Source organism: Pleurodeles waltl, chromosome 6, assembly GCF_031143425.1.
Source record: "Pleurodeles waltl isolate 20211129_DDA chromosome 6, aPleWal1.hap1.20221129, whole genome shotgun sequence".
Classification (NCBI taxonomy): Eukaryota; Metazoa; Chordata; class Amphibia; order Caudata; family Salamandridae; genus Pleurodeles; species Pleurodeles waltl.
In genome coordinates this window covers 1,183,928,253-1,183,948,655 of record NC_090445.1, presented here as the reverse complement: position 1 = coordinate 1,183,948,655, position 20,403 = coordinate 1,183,928,253, and the positions used below count along the sequence as shown (strand labels likewise).

Below are 20,403 nucleotides of genomic sequence, written 5' to 3'. Positions count from 1 at the left end.
TCAGAGTCAATGCACTCGGTAAAACTGAGTCTCTGAGGTCTACCTGCGTATCAGCATTACACTTTGCAAGCAGTAACTTTGCAAGACATTTTACAGGGTGCAGGAATTACTAAGCATGCATTACAAATTAAAAGTAGTGATTTTGTAGAACATAGCTCATTAATAAGCGCTTGAGATGCCTTACATAGCCTCCTGAGACAGGAAAGGATCACATAACCTTCCACTCTGACCAGGAAGCCAAATACCCTCCCTGCGCCTGTCTGAATCTATCCTCAGCTGCACAGAGGCAGACAATCTGGCAAGCAGACATAATTTTCTAACATCCATCACCTTATTGCTTGGAAGACATAATAATATGGCCTCCGAGAGCAAAAAAAAACTGAATATTTATGAAATGCCGATAGAGCTTCTGGCAGAAGAGGTGATCGAGGAGACCAAAATCATGGCCCACCAGGTGACAAAAATAACCCCAAGGTGCATGCTAGGTTCTGGGGGCCATTACAAACAAAGTCACTGTTGTCCTCTCACCCATGTGATGTTGAGTATCAGGAATTGGAGTATCAATTGAAGGGGGTGACAATACACTTCAAATAATAATCACAGTCCGTGTCTGGGTGAACCACTGAAATTATTTAATAAAGCTGTGCTTAACTCTGTGGTAGCTTGGCACAAATTAGTCAGGCTTAACTTACAGATAATGTGTAAAGTATATATGTACCACACAGACAGAAATACATTGAAAAAACATCACAAGAATAATCTGGTACAGATTTAGAAAAATAGAAGATATTTTAATAAATTAAATGGCCTCAAAAGGACAAAAATCCAATGAGTAGATCAGGAGATATAAATTTTTAAAGTTTGAATTAATAGCACCAAAAAGCACAAAGCAACAACTGCAGGTATCTGGTCATGCTAGACCAGGTCAAAGGCAAAAGTGAAGGCGCTGAACCACTGCTCAGATTCAGGGACATGTTTACTTTCAAAATGTGGTTGTCAACAGGTCTTCGGGGGCAAGCTGCAAGCTGGATTTCAAGCGGGACTCAACAACAGGCTGCTGATGATCGGAGTCCCAATGCGGTCATCAACTAAAACCAGACAGCTCTGAGGGAGTGAATCAGAAGTCCATGCCCAGGAATGCCATGACTTCGATCGGCATGGGTCTCAATGAAGTCCTCTAAGATCAGACATAGACATTTTTAATTCAGTGGACAAACCAGCAATTTGAGCCAACCAGCAGTTCAGCATCAGCTCCGGTCTCCGTCAGTTCACTTGGCAGAAAGTTGGCAAAAAGGTTCTAAGTCCCACTTGTCACAGACTGGGGATAGGAGGAATATTCTCTAACACCAGCCAAGGGTCCAGGACCTGGGTGGCACCACATGAGGTTTAGGACTCCAGCAGAGGCCAGCAGTAGGATAAAGCGAAGGTCCAGTTGGAACCGGTCAGCTGCGCAGAGAGAGATGCCTCTGTAAGCTTGTAGTGTCCCTGTAGCTCAAAGAGGAAGTCAGCCAAATGAACCTTGGAGTCACTTCTGGGGTCCTGGATTCAAGGCAGCATGTACAGTCTTCCTTCGGGCTCTTCAAAAAGCAGGGAGGTCCCTCTTTTGATTCTTCACAGGTCCAAGAGTGTTCTGAGGAGGGTTTGTAGGGTCCACATTTGCATTCATTGCCAGCCTGTGGGTAATCTTTTGTCCACTCCTTAAACCAGTTCTGGTCAGTACCACCCCTTCCACTGGGTTTTGGGTCAGCCGTGCTACACAGACAAAAGAAAGTCAGCTCAGGTGTGAGCTTAATCTGCCAATGACATGGAAGGCATCCTTTGAAGGCCAGGAAAGGGCAGGTTGGAGACCACAGGCTATCCTGTCAAGGGAGAAAACCCTCTCCCCACACCCAGAGACCTTTGTCCATTACCTGGGACAAATACACATCTCACCAGAAGTGAGTCATCAGGGGTCAGGAGACAGCTGAACACTGGCATAAAAACCTCTTTGTTTTAGGCTGGAAAATGACAACTTTTTGAAAATGTAATTTCTAAAATAGTAATATTAAATCTGACTTGACCATAAGGTTGGATTTTAAAATTACTACTAAAATGAATGCAGGAAATATTTTGTAGCTGTTCCCAAATTGAATTTAGCACTTATGAAATGTATTAGAGTAATCATCGTTAACCTAAGGGAGAGCGAGCCTTGCTATGATGAAAACCAATTTTAGAGGTTTTGCACTGTCAAGACATGTACATTATTAAACATACATGTCCTACATTCACTCGACCTTAAGGGCTTTTAAGGCCTTTTTTAAGGTTGCCGTAAAAGGGAAGGTTTAGGCATAGCAAAAGGTTTATTTCACCATGTCAAAATGACAGTTTGAAACTGTGCACACAGGCTGAAATGGCCAGCCAGGAGACATGTTTTACTGTGCCACTTTAGTAGGTGGCGCAATGAGTGCTGTAGCCTACTAGTAGCAGTTAATGTGCAGAACCTAGGGACATGTAGTACCATATATTAGGAACTTAACTTATAAGTAAATTAAATATATGTCATTTAGGTATATGCCAATTTCACCATATTTAAAAAAGAAAGCATGAGCACTTTAGCAGGGGTAAGATGTACATAGTACTATGACCAACAAAAGTGGGTTCAATAAAAGTAGGCAAAAATGTGTGGTGGAATACCAGGCAAAAGATCGTCATTTCCAACATTGACAATTCACAGAAAATGATCAAAACCCTAAAGAAGAGGATGAGGCACCTACTGACATAATTGCAGCACCAGTAGTGATCATCTTTCATATTGTCACTGGCATACTGACACACATAATGTGGTGCAAAATATAAGGCCATAAAGAGTATATGATGTGACACAAATGTGTAACACGTGGTACCCAATGTCAAGCCTCTTCACACAGACAAATGTTGGGTATCATCTGGACCAGTGTGCATGTCGGAAAAAGTTGTCATAAAGCAACAGTATCTACATCTTGTCACGTAGAAACTGTGCAGAGTTAAAATTAAATACCATTTCTGCAACACAGAAACATAATGACACGATTGTTAATTAGTCTAGGGACAACAGAGTTTCACTTATAGGGGTTGTTGACCTATGCTGCATAACACATTGAGGGACAGGGGCATATATGAGAACTCCCTTGGCCATCAGGGGTCTCTGGAATGTTGTCAGGAGCTAGTAAGCCCAAGAATGTTGAAGAGGCTACATTACACGCTGAAATGAAATGTCAGTATTGGTGTACACATGGTCATCTAAAGTTGATAAGGGATATTACTGACTTTGCTTATGAAATGATAGGCCATGGTAAAAAATATATTGGTGTGTGAATATACCTGGCCATGTCTGCATTTTCAAAAACTGTACACGAGTTCAACCAGCATGGGACTAATCAAGACACACCCTTGCATATAGCCCTGCACAGCAAGTTGTGGCTCAGTCATCCAGCAGATAACTCACAAGTCTCCCGTGTACGAACAAGTGGGGATTCAGTTTCTTCAGTGCCAAATGATGTCCTACAAACATTTATGCAATATTATCAAGAACTGCCCACCCGCAGAGCTATCATACTGCCTACTGCATATCTCGATATTGAGGCACTGCCCTGGTTTGAACCCAAAGCTAAGGAGCTGTTATATTACAATTAACATTAGAAGATGTGCAGAATGCAATCACAGGTTTGGCGAGTGGCAAGGTACCTGGAGGGGATGGCCTCCCCATTGAATTCTATAAGGAGTCCGGAGAAATATTGGTCCTTAGAGTACTATCTTTATACAATGCTGCTATTCATAAAGGAAACCCCCTCAGCCCCCACATCTCAGTGTGCATCTTATAGGCCATTATCTTTGCTAAACGCTGATAATAAAATATTATCAAAAATACTGGTTCAGCGCTTGCAACCACTGATGAAGTTCTTGGTGTTGCCAGACCAGCCTGGCTTTATCCCCAAGAGATCTACTGCTTTAAATCTGAACACCTTGATGACAATATTGCACTGAGTCGATCCCCAGCTGTGATCCTGTACTTTTAGATGCTGAAAATGTGCTTTTCGCCTTGGATTGGCCATACATGCAGAAGGTTCTATGGCACATGGGCATTGGTGCATCAGAGAGATTCCCACTAACTGAAGCACTGCGGAAATTACATATATATTTGTGAATATTACTGTGCGTGTTCTAGTGAAATTTCTTTAAGCAATTACGTCAGCCATTAATGAATGTGATCTGGGGACTTAACGACCGTTACAATGCATAAACAATGGTTTTTGTTCTAATCAAATCTATAAAATATGAGGTACTGTTGCTACTGGATCATTTTATATACTACTTGGTTGCACAGGCACACTACATACATTTTGGTTGCCATCAAAGCCTCAACGTATGCATGCACATATAGAACACACATTGAAATGCGTTGCCACACCATTGGCTAGTATATGCCAGAGGTCTCTGTCCCTGAGAGGTGATGTTGGCGCTGTTGTTATGGCTTATGACTTGCTGGGCATGGTGAGAATTGGCAAGATGTGATGATTATGACACGCCTTACTCCCCAGCGTTACCTGCTATACAAAATCTGTTAGTCCCCCCCGAACACTAGAGGTGACTGCTGGTGGAATTCTAAGCTCGATGGGTGTGAAGGAACTGGGAGAATGATTTCTTGCAAAAGTTTCATGTCTCTCCGGTAATGCAGTGCTAAAGGAAGAGATTCCCCAAGCTATGCTGAACTACCATTGACTCTGCTCAGCAACTAAAGCCACTTTCCCAAGCTTTCTTAGACCTCCCAAGGAATTTCTACTTTTAACCAATTATATCGAACAAGTGATACTGTCAAGTCTATCTCTTTTTATGCTCAAAATTCAAGACAAACGGTCAAAATTCAGGACAGAAATTCAGGACAAAAGGTCATTTTATGGACAAATTGGAGGATGTTGCATGATTATAAAATGCACAGCTCACAGAAGTACAAGCCAAAGTTGTTTTACGTTCTTTAGTTTGTTTTGAACATTGGAGTGTTGGGCAAACATTCACACATAGCTGGACAGGTTAAAGATGAAAAAACTAGTAAACATATACACTCCAAGCAGCCAACATGAGGGTCAGTTTTCACAATTCTACCCCAATACCATGAATGATAATACCAGAAGTAGCTCTATGTTACTGAACATAGGCTTAGAGTTTACAGGCAGTTGCAACACTAGAGAGTGTGAACAAGAGAGCGAAATGATGATGAGAAAGGAGTAGACAGCTTTATACGGAGAGGGAGAGACAGAAGTTTTGAACAGTGAGAGAAGAAGAAAACAGGTGAGGATCTGCAAACAGAGAGGAGGAGCTGATGTTGAAAAAAGAAAAGAAGAAAACAGAAGATGGGGCAGAGAAAGAAGCAAAAAACAGATACAGAAAGATGCTGAGGGTGACTGAGAGAAGGTTGAAAAGAGAACAAAAGATAGAAGGGGCACATAAAAGGGAGGGTACAAGGAACTGATAGAAAGCAAGTGGGGCAGTATGAGAGGCAGAGATGAATGGCAAGGTAGGAGAGACAAGAGAAAAAAGGGACCCTGAGAGATTAAGTGGTTGAATAGGAAATGAACATAGAGATAAGTCGAGGGTTCACTTTGTAACTTGCACGTAAGACCTTTCAGTCCCAGTTTGAACGTATCTTATTTTTTAAAAATATGGTGCTGCTATGCTCCTTCCCTTTCATGCAATGCAGCACAGCAATTTCACTTGCTGTTGCTTGAAAAGTTAGTAAATAGATCCCCCCAAGATTTTGCACAGGTGTCCAGGCTTGTTTTGGACCACACATATGCTCTGCTGCCTTTTGGCTAGGGTCCTACTACAGAAACAACATATATTGACAAACAGAAAATCACTGTATGTTATTTTTCAAAGAATGAGGGAGAAATGCATCCAAGGTTCCAGCACAAAACATTTTTATGTCAGGTTACAGTGTGACACTAGAAGATTCTGGGATTAGAGCACTTTGGTCTTCATAGGTAGGCCTTTCTACTTGTGCTCTTCCATATCCATTTACTGGAAATGTTGAAATAAAAACTTCACAGGGACACGGATTACAATAAAAATAAATCCTTCCATTCATAGCGCCTTCCTACCAGCCAATCCATCAATCAGCTGAAGTACTTTTACCTCAGGGTCTGGGACACTGCACAGGCTGCAGGAATGATAGCTACATTCCAGACAGGGCTGGCTTTCATGCTGGTGCCAGATGGTGTGATAACATTTGATGTGCCCTCCACCCAGACCTCCTTCTCCGAAGAATAAATCAGTACGACCCTCCAATCCTGCCCCTCATCCCTACATAGACCCACTCTCATGTGTATTTATTTCCTTTTTACAGCACTACTCATCCCAAGTATGAAGGGTAGCGTAGGGTGGCAGAGTGAATTATATCACACACATATTATACAGAGGCAATGGTGTGTACGTGTGTAAACCAGTGTATAGGAAATGTTACTTAAGACTATGACCACTGGAATTATGCAATTGTGGTGATTTTTGCATAATTTTTCGATTTGCCACATAATCTATTAGCTGCTGCATAATGTGCAGAGATTAGCTCAAATGGTTCAAAAGTTACTAAAAATGCAGCAGTGTGTGCTTCTGTGCATCGATAGGTCCTTTGTGAAAGTTCACTGGTCACCTTTCTGTTTTTTATATCTAAACCAGTACTAATGAGGTGCAACCAATACCAGGACATTGTTAAAGTTGTTAAAAATGACAAAATAATTAAGTAATACTGTCACAAAATGTGCCGCATTGGACCACATAATTCAGCTTTTCTTGTTGCATAATTTGTTCAACCCTGCCTCATAATTTGGCCCTCCCCTGCAGCATAATTCCAGTGGCCCTGCTTAAGACATTGAGGACTACATGTAAGAGCCACATGCCATCCATACTGGCAGGCAATATATGTTCAGTGTACTTAGCTTTGTGAAATACACACACAGGATATAAAACATAACATAGTGGTTGGGATTGTTTTTTTCTATAATGTATTTATTATTATCCAAAGGAACCCTATTTAACAACCTTAGAATAATGAAGGATGAAGGTAAAACAATAAAGTTGTAAACCCATGCCTTGCAGGTTCCATGCTGCTTTTTGATTCTTGTTCATAGCCAGGGCCAAATTGTGCGCCAGGAAGGGGCCAAATTATGCAGCAGTTTTGACTAAATTATGTGGGGAGAAAGGGCAAATTATGCTGCGTAATGCAACACATTTTGTGATAATATTATTTCATTATTTTTTTACTTCCTAAACATTTCTGGCCATCAATTGTACCTCATTAATACTGGGTTAATACCCACATATAGTAATTAGAAAGACAAAACTGACCAGTCAAGGGACGTTCCAACACATATTACTGCATTTTTAGTAACTTTTGAACCGCTTCAGGTAGTAACCATATCCTTTTTTTGTTAAAATCTGCTGACTGTGCAGTAGCTAATGGTGTATGTGGCATACCCCCTGATCACGAGAAGTGTAAAAAAGACTTGCTGGAATGGGCTCAGGCAGATGAACAACATATTAAGAGAATGGGAAGGGATGAAAAGCTAACGGAGGTTTGGTGGATTGGGCCAAAATGATGACCCAAATATTAGATCCCCTAAAAAATAGACCACCCTGATACAGGGGAAGAAGAACGTATGAAAAATGAGTGCACTTTCCCATTTGTAAATAAGGATGTGTCATTTATATTGAGCTGCATAGGAAATGGACAATGTGGATGTGGGGTGGATTGTGCACCGAAATGCTTCACCAGTGTCAGTGCTAGGTATTTGGGCATATGCGTGGAGGTGTGGAGGACTTCCTTTGCCGATCTCATATTCTTCATCTTACTTATGAAAGCAATAAAAACGACTCATTACTAAAAAACATTCTTATATCGCTGTTGTTACACACCAGATCGCATGGCTGACTTCACCCCGAACTCTGATGTTACATGCAGAAGTTGCAGGATAAATGCCGACTTCCTGCTCGTGGTTTGGTCCTGCCCTAATGTTGAGTCGAAGTGTTCACGTCACTGCAAACTAGGACCGGTGTTCCTCTTAAACCCGATCCAATAAGAGCTCTGCTGGGGGCCACAGAAGATGTGGCAAGATCGTGAGAAATGTAAACGGTTTACCGGTATGGCCCTGTTATTAGCAAAAAAATGGGTGTCAAGGTTATGGCTGAGCAAAACAGCTCCCAAGATAGGAAACTGGATATGACATGTTGCGGAGACCAGTTGGAATTATATGCTGACTGTATACACAGCAGATCATTATTGTTAATTTCTGATACTCCCTGCACTCCTATTAATAACACAGGGACCTCGTGCGCTAGAAATGTATTGTAGGCACATTGCTGTATATCGCTTAATATTCAAATATGTCAGCACCTAGATGCTATGTGTTTGTCTTCTAATCATGCTGAAACGCATGTGTCGCTATTGGACAATATGTCCTTACTGTTATAACGGATAACGCTGCATTCTGTGTATAAAAAGGTGTTTTTTTTAAACGGAAAGTAGAGGTAGGGTAATTGTGGGATGGGTTGTTTGGGATTGGGTAGAGGGCTGATAGGGGATGGGTCACGTGGGATTAGAGAGGGCTGATATGGTGGGGGGGGTCACTGTTAATATCATTTTGAGTACTTACATTTCGTCTAATGTTACTACTGTAGTAATAAGGTTTCCAGCTGTACTGGGATTTATTTTTAATCTAATTTAGGTATGGGTGCTACATTTGCCCAGGGAGAGTGTGAAAGGACTGTTGTACTCACAGTAAACATATCCTGAGCAGGTGGTAGGCTGTTTGATGCAGCTTGTGAAAGTATGTGAAAGTTGCAGAGTACTGTAAGTGTGTGCTGGATTGGACTATTACTGTTCAAGTGATCAATGTTGTGATCCTCAAGGCAGATGCATCAATGATCCTGCACAAAAGTATCAGTACTGTGGGGATGAACATGTCTGCGATGCGGGAGTACCAGGTGGTGTTACCTTCATGGGACTGACCCCAGGAACTGGTGCTTCCTCACCAATTCCCGCAGTTTAGCTGCCATGGGGCAGGTTTTCTGCACATACATTTCACTAGGGTTTCCTTAGTCTATTTTGTGCAGTAAAAGAACTACAGCATAGCAGTTTGAAGGAGGAACTTTTGATTCTAATGTTTATGGAAACTCCTCCAACATCAGAATCACAAACGTAATATGGATGTAGTAAACTGATGTGTTTTCAGTTTAAGAAATTCCGCTGTCCAATATGTTGTTTTATGTTCTTTTAGATTACTTGCAATGATTTACCATCTGGTTTAGCACCACCTATGAGATGGGGGAGATCTTTAGTAGTAAACCATGATGCTTTGTTATTTCCGTAGAGTCTCCCAGTTTAAGTTTTTGAATTTTTTTCATGCGATTTTCCCACATTTGCTAACACCTTATAGAAATGTATCTTACATGTGATTTTTCTGCATTCGTATTATGTGTATGATTTTACCATGGAAAACCATTCGGTAAAATTTTATGTATACCACTTTCATTGCAGACCTCATAGGGTATTGCCCCAGTAAATCTGATTCCTATGAGTATTCTCCCCACTGTGCTTTCTCAAACAAGAATACAGCAATTTAAAACATAAAATATTGTCAAACTGTGTTAAAAAAGCATATTTGTCTGCAATCATGTCTTTCTCAGTTTTTTATGTTTTCTTTGGCCAGTTATTTCTAGGAATGTATCCAGAAGAGCATTTTGTTGAGGAATCAGTGAAAGACGCAATCAAGGTCTTCCAGGAGAATCTTAAGGCCATCAACAGAAGCATTGAAGAAAGAAATAAGAAAGAGACCATCCCATACAAGTACCTTGACCCTCACCGAATTCCAAACAGTATTGCAATCTGACCATGTCAGCATATAAGGAAAACAATATTCCCAAATCACCAAAGAGACTAGTGAACATATAGAAGAGCAAGGCCAAAGTCTGAGTACCTTTATAAGGTCATGGAACTTCGAGGTGATTTGTAGTATTCTTTTAACATATGGCACAGGGTATTTTATTCCATATAATACATATCTTGTAATACGTGGCAACTCCATCACCCTCCCCAAAAACTGCTTAAATTCTTGGTGCATTTCTCCTTTATATGAAAGAGAGAGCATGGTTGCAGACATGAACAATAAAAGTGAAATTTGTAGTGTCAAATTAAATACACCAAAAAGCAGTTCTCAATTTGTTGCAAAACGATATTAGAATCAGTTTAATGTAAGGCAGATTTTAAACAAATGCTGTATGTTAAAATGTGTAGTTACAAGCATATCCTTCCTGTAATACCCTATATCATGGAAAAAATAGACACGTTGACATAAATAACTCCATCCTGCTGATCACTGTTCTCTTTTTCATTGTGCAAACTGCAGCTGTAATTATGTTCTGTGACCTGTCTTTCCCCTTGGCTGCTTGCTCTTGCAGCAGGCTTTATGACATAAGAACTCATTTGTAATAGCCTATTACAGCTGAGCAGCTACATCAGTGCCCTCATTGCAGTCAACTAGAAATGTCAGAATTTGACTGTAATAAGGAAAATAGAGACATACTTTTATGCAGAGGTTGAGAGATTACAAGGAGCCATGTTTTATAGTGTTATACAGTATAGTAGAAGAAAAACAGTTGCTTATGTTTAGTGGTCAAAATCGTTTTTGTTATATTTATTCAATGGGCCAAATAGGAGTACTTTTGAAATCAACAACTTTACAATGTTGAGTGCCAGTGAGCAAACCAATAAGAAGTTAAAAAAGAAAACAATATTGACTGTTAATAAATGTTCAGCTGCAAGCAATTTATCAAAGTTTCTGACTTCTACTATTATGGGGTCTGATTGAGCCAAGTGTGTAAACACATTTGATGCAGTTACAAATGCAGCAAAAACATACATCATCACATAGAAGTGCAGAGACTTGCTATTTAGAGTGACTATTTGCTCCAGAGAAGTGCCAGAACTCTCCCATTAAATGTATTGTGGCAGTGCTGAGAAGTGTATGTACTCTGACTTTCAAATCAAAGAAGTGTATGTACTCAGTACCTGACAGTACCTGCCCATTTAAGGCACTACATCTTCTCCAAACCAAATCATGGATCTACAATTGAGGGCCACAACAATTAGTCCAGAGAAACACACCTACAGCCATACTCCCATTAATGTATTACCAAACAAGAAATTCACCCCTTCCTTAGCTTGTATAAGGGATGTATGACAAAAATATCAAAAACAAAAATATTGGTGACAACAATGTAGCCAAAAAGAATATCAAAGGCGCAAATATTGACTTTACATACTTTGTATGTAAAGTCTAACACATGAACAACAAAAATATAGAAGACCTCGATGTTGTCATAGATGTGGTACATTTTAACTATTACACACTATAAACATGTTAACTTTAAAAATATGATCACATTATAAAACCTATGCTTGTAATATAAAAATGTATAAAAATGTATAACTTACAAACTGTTTAAAGTAATCATAAAAATATATATTGGGAAAATATTTAAACACAAATAAAAATAAAAAATATCATTAATTATACCTACAAATGCTAGATACTCCATAATTAAAAATCATTATGCAATATCATTAACATAAAAATTAATTGAAACAGTAATTGACAACAAACTAACTTTTAAAATTAAAATACAACATTTATATTGAAACATTTTTTTAAAAAATCAGATAACAAAAATGAGCCTTGGAGGGGTCAAATTAATTACTTCTACTCTAGCCCTACCAATAGTTGAAAAAGTGTTGGACTCTGGAGGGGTCAGATTTACTATTCCTACTTTAACCTAAGCAACTACAGGGAAGGTTTTGGACTTTGAAGGGGTCAGATTTACTATTGGCTGTCAAACCTGAGCAACTGTAGAGTGTTGGACTTTGGAAGGGTCAGATTTACTATTCGCACTACAACATAAGCAACAGCAGGGTAAGTGTTGGATTTTGAAGAGGTCAGAACCACTACCCCCTCTTCAGCATAAGGAACAGTAGGGAAAGTGCTAAACTTGAGAGAGCTCAGATTTAATTTTCTCTATCCTAAATGAATACAATATAAATTACATATATAAAATAAACATTAAATATATTTCAATAAACATATAAAACATATTTTTAACATTATATAATGAAAGCAATTAATACCTTCAAAAATAGATTTAACATATTTCCCTTCCTATTACTCTAAAATTCCAATATCCGCTAAAAAATAAATCAATAACAGAAATAAATACCAATGCACATTGTTTTATAAAATAATAACACTATAAGATGAATTATCATACTATAAACCTTAGACATTATACATTTCATATCCTAGTTACTACAAGCAAATCAATAATGAACAAAATCAATTATCTAGTTAACCTATTAACAATTAACACATACTTTGGAAATATCCATTAAATATCTAAAACCATTTACATAATTACCAAATTAGCAAATTCAAACTTATTTAAAAGCTCTCATCAATTTTAAAATATATATTTTTTTAAATCTTCCCATGCCCCCAAACTGAAAAACAAGTTATACAAAATAAATTAGCATAAAAATATCTAAACATACTTAATATTACAATAATAACACATTTTAACATATCTTAAATAACAAATCTCAACTAAATATTTAATAAACTTTATCATGTATTTTAAAAAAACAAAACAAAGACCTAAAAAGTGATAGTTGTGCGCTCTATATTCTGTACCACAATCTTTTTGACATCATAGTATTTTTGACATATTTGTGAACATGACAACATCTGGTCTGTATTAGCTACCATGGGTGGAACTCAGTCTGCTGCCTTATAAACTCTAATTCAACTTGAAACAGTAATGCACTTCAGAATGGCAAAAATAACATCTAACAGCAATAAAGCCTCCCCAGCTCCATGATGCATTGGTAAGAGCTAATGCAGCTAATGCAAATGAGCAAGATGGACATGTGCATCGCACGCAGTGCCTCCTATTGAAGGTTGCCTTGTATTCCTTTAGCGTTTGTTGCTCATAGTGCACGACTATCCCCTGACTGTACTGCCATTACTAGTGATAGCTTCAGAATGGGCTGTGGCTTAGTATTGAAAGCTTGTCGATGGCTCCCTAATGCTCCATTGACAGAAACAGTGCTTCATTTGTAATAAAATAAATGTCAGCACAAGCAGTCTAGTTGTGAAAGACATATTGTGAGGTTACCAAGAACAAACAGCAAGTATACAGCCATGGGCGTTGGAAGTGTGGGGGACGCGGGGGATATGTCCCCCCCAGATTTTGGAGTGGGGGGGACACGGGGGACAAGGGTGGGGGGGACGAGGGGACAGAAGAATTTTCCCTTCTGTTCTGTAATTCGCAGGGCCATTAGCGCAGCGTGAAAGCGTTACCTATACTGGCCCTGCACTTGACCTGTGACCTGCCTCCAGGACACTTGCCCTCTGCCCTTTTGTTGTGCTGCAGCACACAAGGGATTCCTTCTCACCTTGCCACCACAGCTGCCTGCAGTCTGCACTTCTGAGAACAAAGGGAGAAGAGAGGCCCTTTGTTGATTGCTGTCTGCATCCTGTCCCTCCTGAGCCCTACCCTTCCCTTGAAAATCGAACCCTGAAGACAGCAGCAAGATTTGAGAAGGTAAAGAGGTTTGGGTAATTAAATAAAGTATTGCCAAGTAACTTCCTTTCTTTTTAAATCCAGTGCTGTGTTGCAGAGTATCTCCCTTTCTAAAAACAGTGTTGTTGAGTTACTGTGAGATATAAGCCGGGCAGGCTTTAGCGCGCTGGTGGCACCCTGTGCAGCAATGTTTGTTAGGGCACCCGTTTCTGTCACCTCTCTCTCACTCTCTTCTCTCCTCTGTCTCCAGCTTGCCTGCCCCAGAGCTAATTATTGTCCCCTAAGTTGACATCCTGCCTCCCCAACATTTCGGTCCCCTGTCTCTCCCTCAGCCTTCCTGGTATTTGTGAAAGCCCGCTCTAAAGGCCAAGAGCTGTCTGTAAATCTCATTTCCTGCCAATGGCCTGTGGATGGAAGCCCGCACTGGGGCAGCTCACAGGCTTTGCAGGACTTCACAAGCTGTGGTGGTACAGAGCCTGGCACTGCTGGATAGACGGCAGAGAGACTAGCACACAGCACGGGTCCCAGGAAGAACCAGATGGCCTGAGAGATGGACAGGGCTAGGTAAGGCAGCAGGGCCGGCTCTAGGGCGATGCAACCGGTGCCGCTGCACCGGGTGCTGACTTAGGATGGGGGTGCTGTGATTGCAAGTATATTCTGACTTTAAAAGCACCAGCTAGGTGTTCCTTGCCATCAACAGTTTTCAGGCAACAATAAAAATCTCAAGATAATTCCGGTGATTAATGGTCTTCCTGAAGAGAGATTGAAGTTTTGTCTAGTCGGAGTATTGACTCATCATAACGTACAGGGTTACTATGCCTGCTACAAAGAACGTCTACATGCAGATCACAAAGTCTATATAATGTGAATAGGTCAGTGGGTTACTGCTTTTGTCAGATGCAGGAAAGTACCCTCTTTTTGGCATGGTTACCCCACTTTTGACTGTGTTCACTGGGATCCTGCTAACCAGGACCCCAGTGCTCTCTCCCATTAAATTTGGTTGTTTGGACCACACACACCCCACATTTGGCGTACTGGTGCCCCTTATAAGTCCCTAGTATATGGTACCCAGGGCATTGGGGGATCAGGGGTTCCCCATGGGCTGCAGCATGTATTATGCCACCCATAGGAGCCCATGTAAACCATGTCTGGAGGCCTGCCATTGCAGCCTGCGTGAAAAGGTGCATGCACCCTTTCACTTCAGGTCACTGCACCAGGTCACTCTAAGTCACCTCTATGGCAGGCCCTCCTGGCCAGAGGGCAGGGTTCAAGTACCTGTGTGTGAGGGCACCTCTGGAGGAGCAGAGGTGCCCCCACGAACTCCAGCTACATTTTCCTGGACCTCGTGAGTGCGGGGACGCCATTTTACGAGTGTACTGGAAATAGGTCACTCCCTCTGTCCAGCTACATAATGGCAACTCAGAACCTGGGCATGTTTGGTAACAAACATGTCAGAATCATACCCCAATCCTATTGTCAGTATTGTTTGTATGATTCCATGCACTTTGGGGGCTCCTTAGAGGATCCCCAGCATTGCTCCTATCAGCTTTCTAGGGTTTTCCGGGCAGCCCATGCTGCTGCCACCCCTCAGACAGATTTCTGCCCTCCTTCTGCTGGTTGAGCAGCTCATGCCCAGGAAGGCAGAACAAAGGATTTCCTTTGGAAGAGGGAGGCAACACCCTCTCCATTTGGAAATAGGTGTTACAAGGGTTGGGAGGGGGTACCCTCGCCAAGCTAATGGTATGCTCTGAAGGGCCCTCCTTGCATAAACCAGTCTGTACCAGTTCAGGGACCTCAGCCCCTACTCTGGTGCGAAACTGGACAATGGAAATGGGTGTAACCACTCCCCTGTCCATCACCACCCCAGGGGGGGTGCCTGGAGCTCCTCCAGGTGGCCACTTGATTCTGCCATCTTGAATCCAAGGTGGGCAGAGGCCTCTGTGAGCATCTGAGTGGCCAGGTCAGGCAGGTGACGTCACAGCCCCCTCCTAGGTGGTCACCCTGCTAGGTGACCAATCCCCCTTTCTGGGCTATTTAGGGTTTGCCTCTTGGGTGGGTCCTCAGATTCAATGTGCAAGATTCCAGCAGGACTCCTCTGCAACGTTTACTTTGACTTCTGGCCACTGGAACCGCAACTGGACTTCACAGGAACCTACAATCTGCAGCTCCAGCAGCGACTTCACCCTGCAGCATTGTTTCTCCGGCTCCTTCCAGCAACTGCAACATTAGCCCGGCTGTGCTTCCTCTGAGGGCAGCAAGTCTTCAGTCTGCATGAGATGAAAGAAGGAAAATTCCTTGGAGTGAAGGAGTCACTTACCTGCATCTGCAGGCACCAACTGCAACAACGACCGGCTGCGTGGATCTCCTCTGCTCCTGAGCTGCGTGGATCCTGCATCAGGGGGTGATAGTCTGGAGTGGTCTCCTTGGTCCTGTCTACCAGCTGTCCAACTTTGGAGTAGGTAGGTCCTTGCCTTCCCATGCAGGACAGTACCCCCATGCACTGCATCTCTTGCAGCTACCAAGGCCTGTTGTTATCTCCTCCAAGGGATCTTCAGGCTCCATGTAGCCCCAGTCCCCAGCACTCTTCTCTGTGAAGCACAGCCCTCAACGTGCTTCACCTGCGACATGGGACCTCTCTTCAGGTGTGCTGCGTGGGCCTCTCTGCAGCTCCTAGGCTCCTTGCCTGTAGGTCTTCTGTGGGAGCTGCCTCTCCTTCTCCAGACTCTCTGCCTTGCTGAGGGTCACCTGGGACTCCCCTCCGTGGGTTAAGTCCCCCTGGACCTTGCTGGTCCCCGGCAGCTCCACTTTTGTCCTACTGCGACATTTGCCTTTGCCAAGGCTTGCTGGTTGGTTTTCCACACCACAGACTGACTGCAATTCTTCATCCCGCATGGGACGTCGACTGCATCACCTAGGAATGCTTCATCTGCTCCAGTACTGCACTGCTGACCGTCTTCATCTCCCGGCCAAGGTACTCCTGCATCCACAGATGGGTGGGTAGTGGCTCCTGCCACGACCGGACACTCCTACGTAAACTGGACTTGGTCCCCTTCTTTTCCAAGTCTTCCTCTTCCAGGATCCACCTCTAGCTTCTTGCAGTCTTGCCTGCGTTTTGCAATATCCTTTTCTCCTGGTCACTGGGGGCACTCTGGTACTTACCTTTGGGGTTTCCTAGTTCCTGCAGCTCCCCTCTACAGATTCCACTTCCTTGCGTGGGGACCCAGCTTTCGCATTCCACTTTTTTAGTATATGGTCTGGTCCCCCCTAGGCCTTCAGTATTGCCTATTGCTTTTCACTATTTTCTATAGCTTTTTATGCCAACTTCTGATTGCTGCTGTACATATGATAGTGTGCTACTTACATCCTATTGGGAGTATTGCCTTCTAGTGTTTTCATGTTTGTGTTACTGTAATAAGGAACCTTTATTTTCATAACACGTGTTTCTTTCATGTGTGTAAGTGCTGTGTGACTACAGTGGTATTGCATGAGCTTTGCATGTCTCCTAGGTAAGTCTTGGCTGCTCATCCGCAGCTACCTCTAGAGAGCCCTGGCTTCTAGACACTGCCTACACCTCACTAATAAGGGGATACCTGGACCTGGTATAAGGTGATAATACCATAGGTACTCACCACACACCAGGCCAGCTTCCTACATCAGAGAGCTCCTTTTTTGTCCCCTGCAATTTATAAATTAAAACTGAATATAGAACAGTGAGCAATGAACTCATCAAAGAGCTGCATGCAAACATCAAGGTATAGATTAGAGCGTTATGATTTCCCCCCACTTTTTCATTAACTTAATGTTGCAAAACAAGTTAATTTGAGCGCAAATCAATTCTTATTATTAAAGAAAGCCCCCAACCATGGTGTTATGTTTTAAATTCTGAGTTTGCGCTTCTCCAGATAAACCACTCTTAAACTATACCTGCTACCAGTATGGATGACCTATGACACCTACACCTTGTCGTCCTCTGTCTTATGTAACATTTCATATACACTGATTTACACATATATGATGATTGTCTCTGCGTAATATCTGTGTGATGTAAAGTGCTTTGACACCCTAGACTGGTGTGAGGGCTGAATGATGGAACACCACATGCGTATATCATGCATGCCTTAACATCGCGGTCTCAACAACGACCGTGTCTTTACTACTCATGCCTTTACAACGAATTTCGCTGTAAAAGAATGTTTGGTAATGAAACATGCGTGGTAAATTCTCCCCGCCCTGCCCCCTTACACCTGATACCATACTCCACCCTGCCCAATCAGTTAAAACTGCCCCCGCCCTGAGCCCTAACCCCCCCCGCCCTGAGCCCTAAAAGTAACCCTGCCCTGTCCTAAAAACTACCCGCCCCCACTCTGAACCCTAAAAACTACCCTGAACTGCGCTAAAAACTACCTTGATGCCCCTGCCCCCTAGAACCCTAAAACCTACCCCACCATGTCCTAAAAACTACCCCGACCCTACCCTGTCCTAAAAATGAACCCGACCTCCCACCCTAAACCCAGCCACAGCCCTACTTACCTCTCTCTCCTCTGCTTCTTCCTGTTCCACCCGGACAGCTAGACCGCTCTCTATGCTGTAACCACGCATATGCATGGTAAAGACATGTGTGGTAAAGGCATCCATGCTAGCCCCATATTTGTGGTAATGGCAGCATGGTCAATGCATTGCATTGATTGCGTTGGAAGGGATATTTCCCAGTATGAGTGGTGGTATAAAACTAATGAAATGCATCTGAGAGAGAGAGTGGTGATGGATAGTAGTGAGGGAATCCGTGGCGGAGGTGGTCACTGGGGGGGCACCAACAAACAATGTCGCACAGGGCGCCACCAGCGCTAAGGCCGGCCCCGTCAGACAGCACAGCAGTTCACAGGAAGGGGGCAGCACAGAGACTGCCACTTGATAGTCAGACAAGGACCTAGCAGCAATCATAGGCCTTACTGGCCTTCACAGGCAGGCGGGGGGGGGGCAGAGACTGACACAGCCTGACTAGAAGGAAAGCTCCCAACAGGCAGCACAGTGCATGGCAGGCTGCACAGGAATCGGCAGGAAGCACTGCGCCCAGCAGGCAGTACAGGCCTCTTAGGACTTTACACAGGCGAACTGCAGCACAGAGCTTGTCGCTGCCTAATAGGCAGCCAAGGGCCCAGCAGACAGAGAATTGCCGGTCTCACAGGACTCGACTGGAAGCGACCGCCTACCCCCCCACGGCAACCCTTCTGGGTGCAAGCTTTGTGCAGGAGGCCCACCTCAAGGTTGTCCCTGTCCCCCCCAGAAATTTTGTGTCTCCTACGCCCCTGTATACAGCCCACCTACTGCTCACCATTGGTTGGCTTTTTTGCCACTCGTTTGTATCCTTGTTATATGTTGGCTTGCATGTGCTTGCCTTCCTGTTGTTGTGTGTGCACTACCTTAGAACAGAATCTCTTTACCAACTTTTTTCTTGGCTGCCTGGTATCCTTTAGCTGCTCACTTTTAGGGAACTTTTTTATGATGGTTTAGCCCTCTGTGAGAGTGCAAGTATTTTCCAGTGCTCTTCCTCTTTTACTTCTACCCACCTACGCTCCATGTTGCTCTCTCTTTTAAGTGCTACCACTCTCTCCCGTGCAGTGCTTAATTTGTGCTTGTTGTTTCCAGTGCGGAGCACAGGCACTTATTTTTTAGGGCCAGTACTTAATTTTCTGCCTCAAGCATTTAGTGCGAGCAAAAGACACATATGGGAAAGATGAAGGAAGAGAAAAACGTAAAAGCGTCTTAATGGGAAAAAGCAGAAAACTGCAAGCGTGAGCTGACGGGGCAGGGAGTGGCTTTAAATGGATTGAAGAGGCCCAAGGTGGCTGCAGGATTAAGCTGCCTCAGTATTCCGTGTTCACACATTTAATTGCAGCAGCCGAGTGTTTAAGAAGAGGGCTTTAGGCACCAGCACGTTTTTATTTACAAATTAAGCACTGCTCTTGTGTGCTTCGCCCCTGCTCCCATGTTCTATGCTGCTCTCTCTTTCTTGTGCTGCTCCCCTCATCTCGTGCTGCTTTCTTCCTCATGTGCTTCTCCCCTCCAACCCTGTGTTGCTCTCTCCCTGATAGTTGGGCTCCCCCCAACTGCTCCTCTGTTGGCCTGCCGACCTCCACGGTTTTCTTTTTTAATATTTTGTTTGGTGTTTTTTGGGAGGGTCAGGCAGCACATTGCAGCTGGCATCTCTGCCGTAAAATGGCACTTTCGCACAACTACAATTTCATCTTGGATCGGGAAATAAAAGAAAGTGCAGCTGCATAATTTCGTAGATATGCATATGTGTGGGGACACATGCATATGTGCATGATGACGCGCACATACATCATCACACTTGTGTGCATGTACAAAGTGATGTGGCCGCTGGTTACGTCATCATCATCACACTTCCTTGCTTTTCCTCTTTTTCAGAAAAGTAATTGCAAAGCCAGTAGGTCCTAAAGGAGACACATATTGGCCATGCAATGCATGATCTCAGAGGGGTGTCAGGCCCTGCCACTGGCAGAGTTGTCTACTTCCACCGTTGGTGCTGTCATCTGCTAGTGTGGGCGCCACAGCAGTAAATGACAGCTATAGAAACCACCTGCTCTTCTCATGAGGTTAGCTATACCTGCATGTAACAGCTACAGCAATTTAAACTCATCAAGGTAAACATATTTGGAACAGAGCGGAGTCATGACTTTTCCCCATTGCTGCTGTATTGTAAAGAGGGCAGTCCCACCAAGTCTTAGCATGAGTGCTAGAGGT

General features: G+C 43.0%; 1 protein-coding gene across 2 annotated transcripts in view; it reads left to right on the top strand.

Moving 5' to 3' along the window:
- LOC138300727 (polyunsaturated fatty acid 5-lipoxygenase-like) overlaps positions 1 to 10,840 on the top strand; it is a 1,327,404-nt gene extending 1,316,564 nt beyond the window's left edge. For both annotated transcript variants that reach the window (XM_069240434.1, XM_069240433.1), the window contains one exon: positions 9,717 to 10,840. In XM_069240434.1, coding sequence (XP_069096535.1) covers positions 9,717 to 9,896 — 180 coding nt within the window. In that variant the 3' untranslated portion in view covers positions 9,897 to 10,840. The remainder of the gene's footprint in view (positions 1 to 9,716) is intronic.
- The last annotated feature ends 9,563 nt before the right edge of the window (positions 10,841 to 20,403 follow it).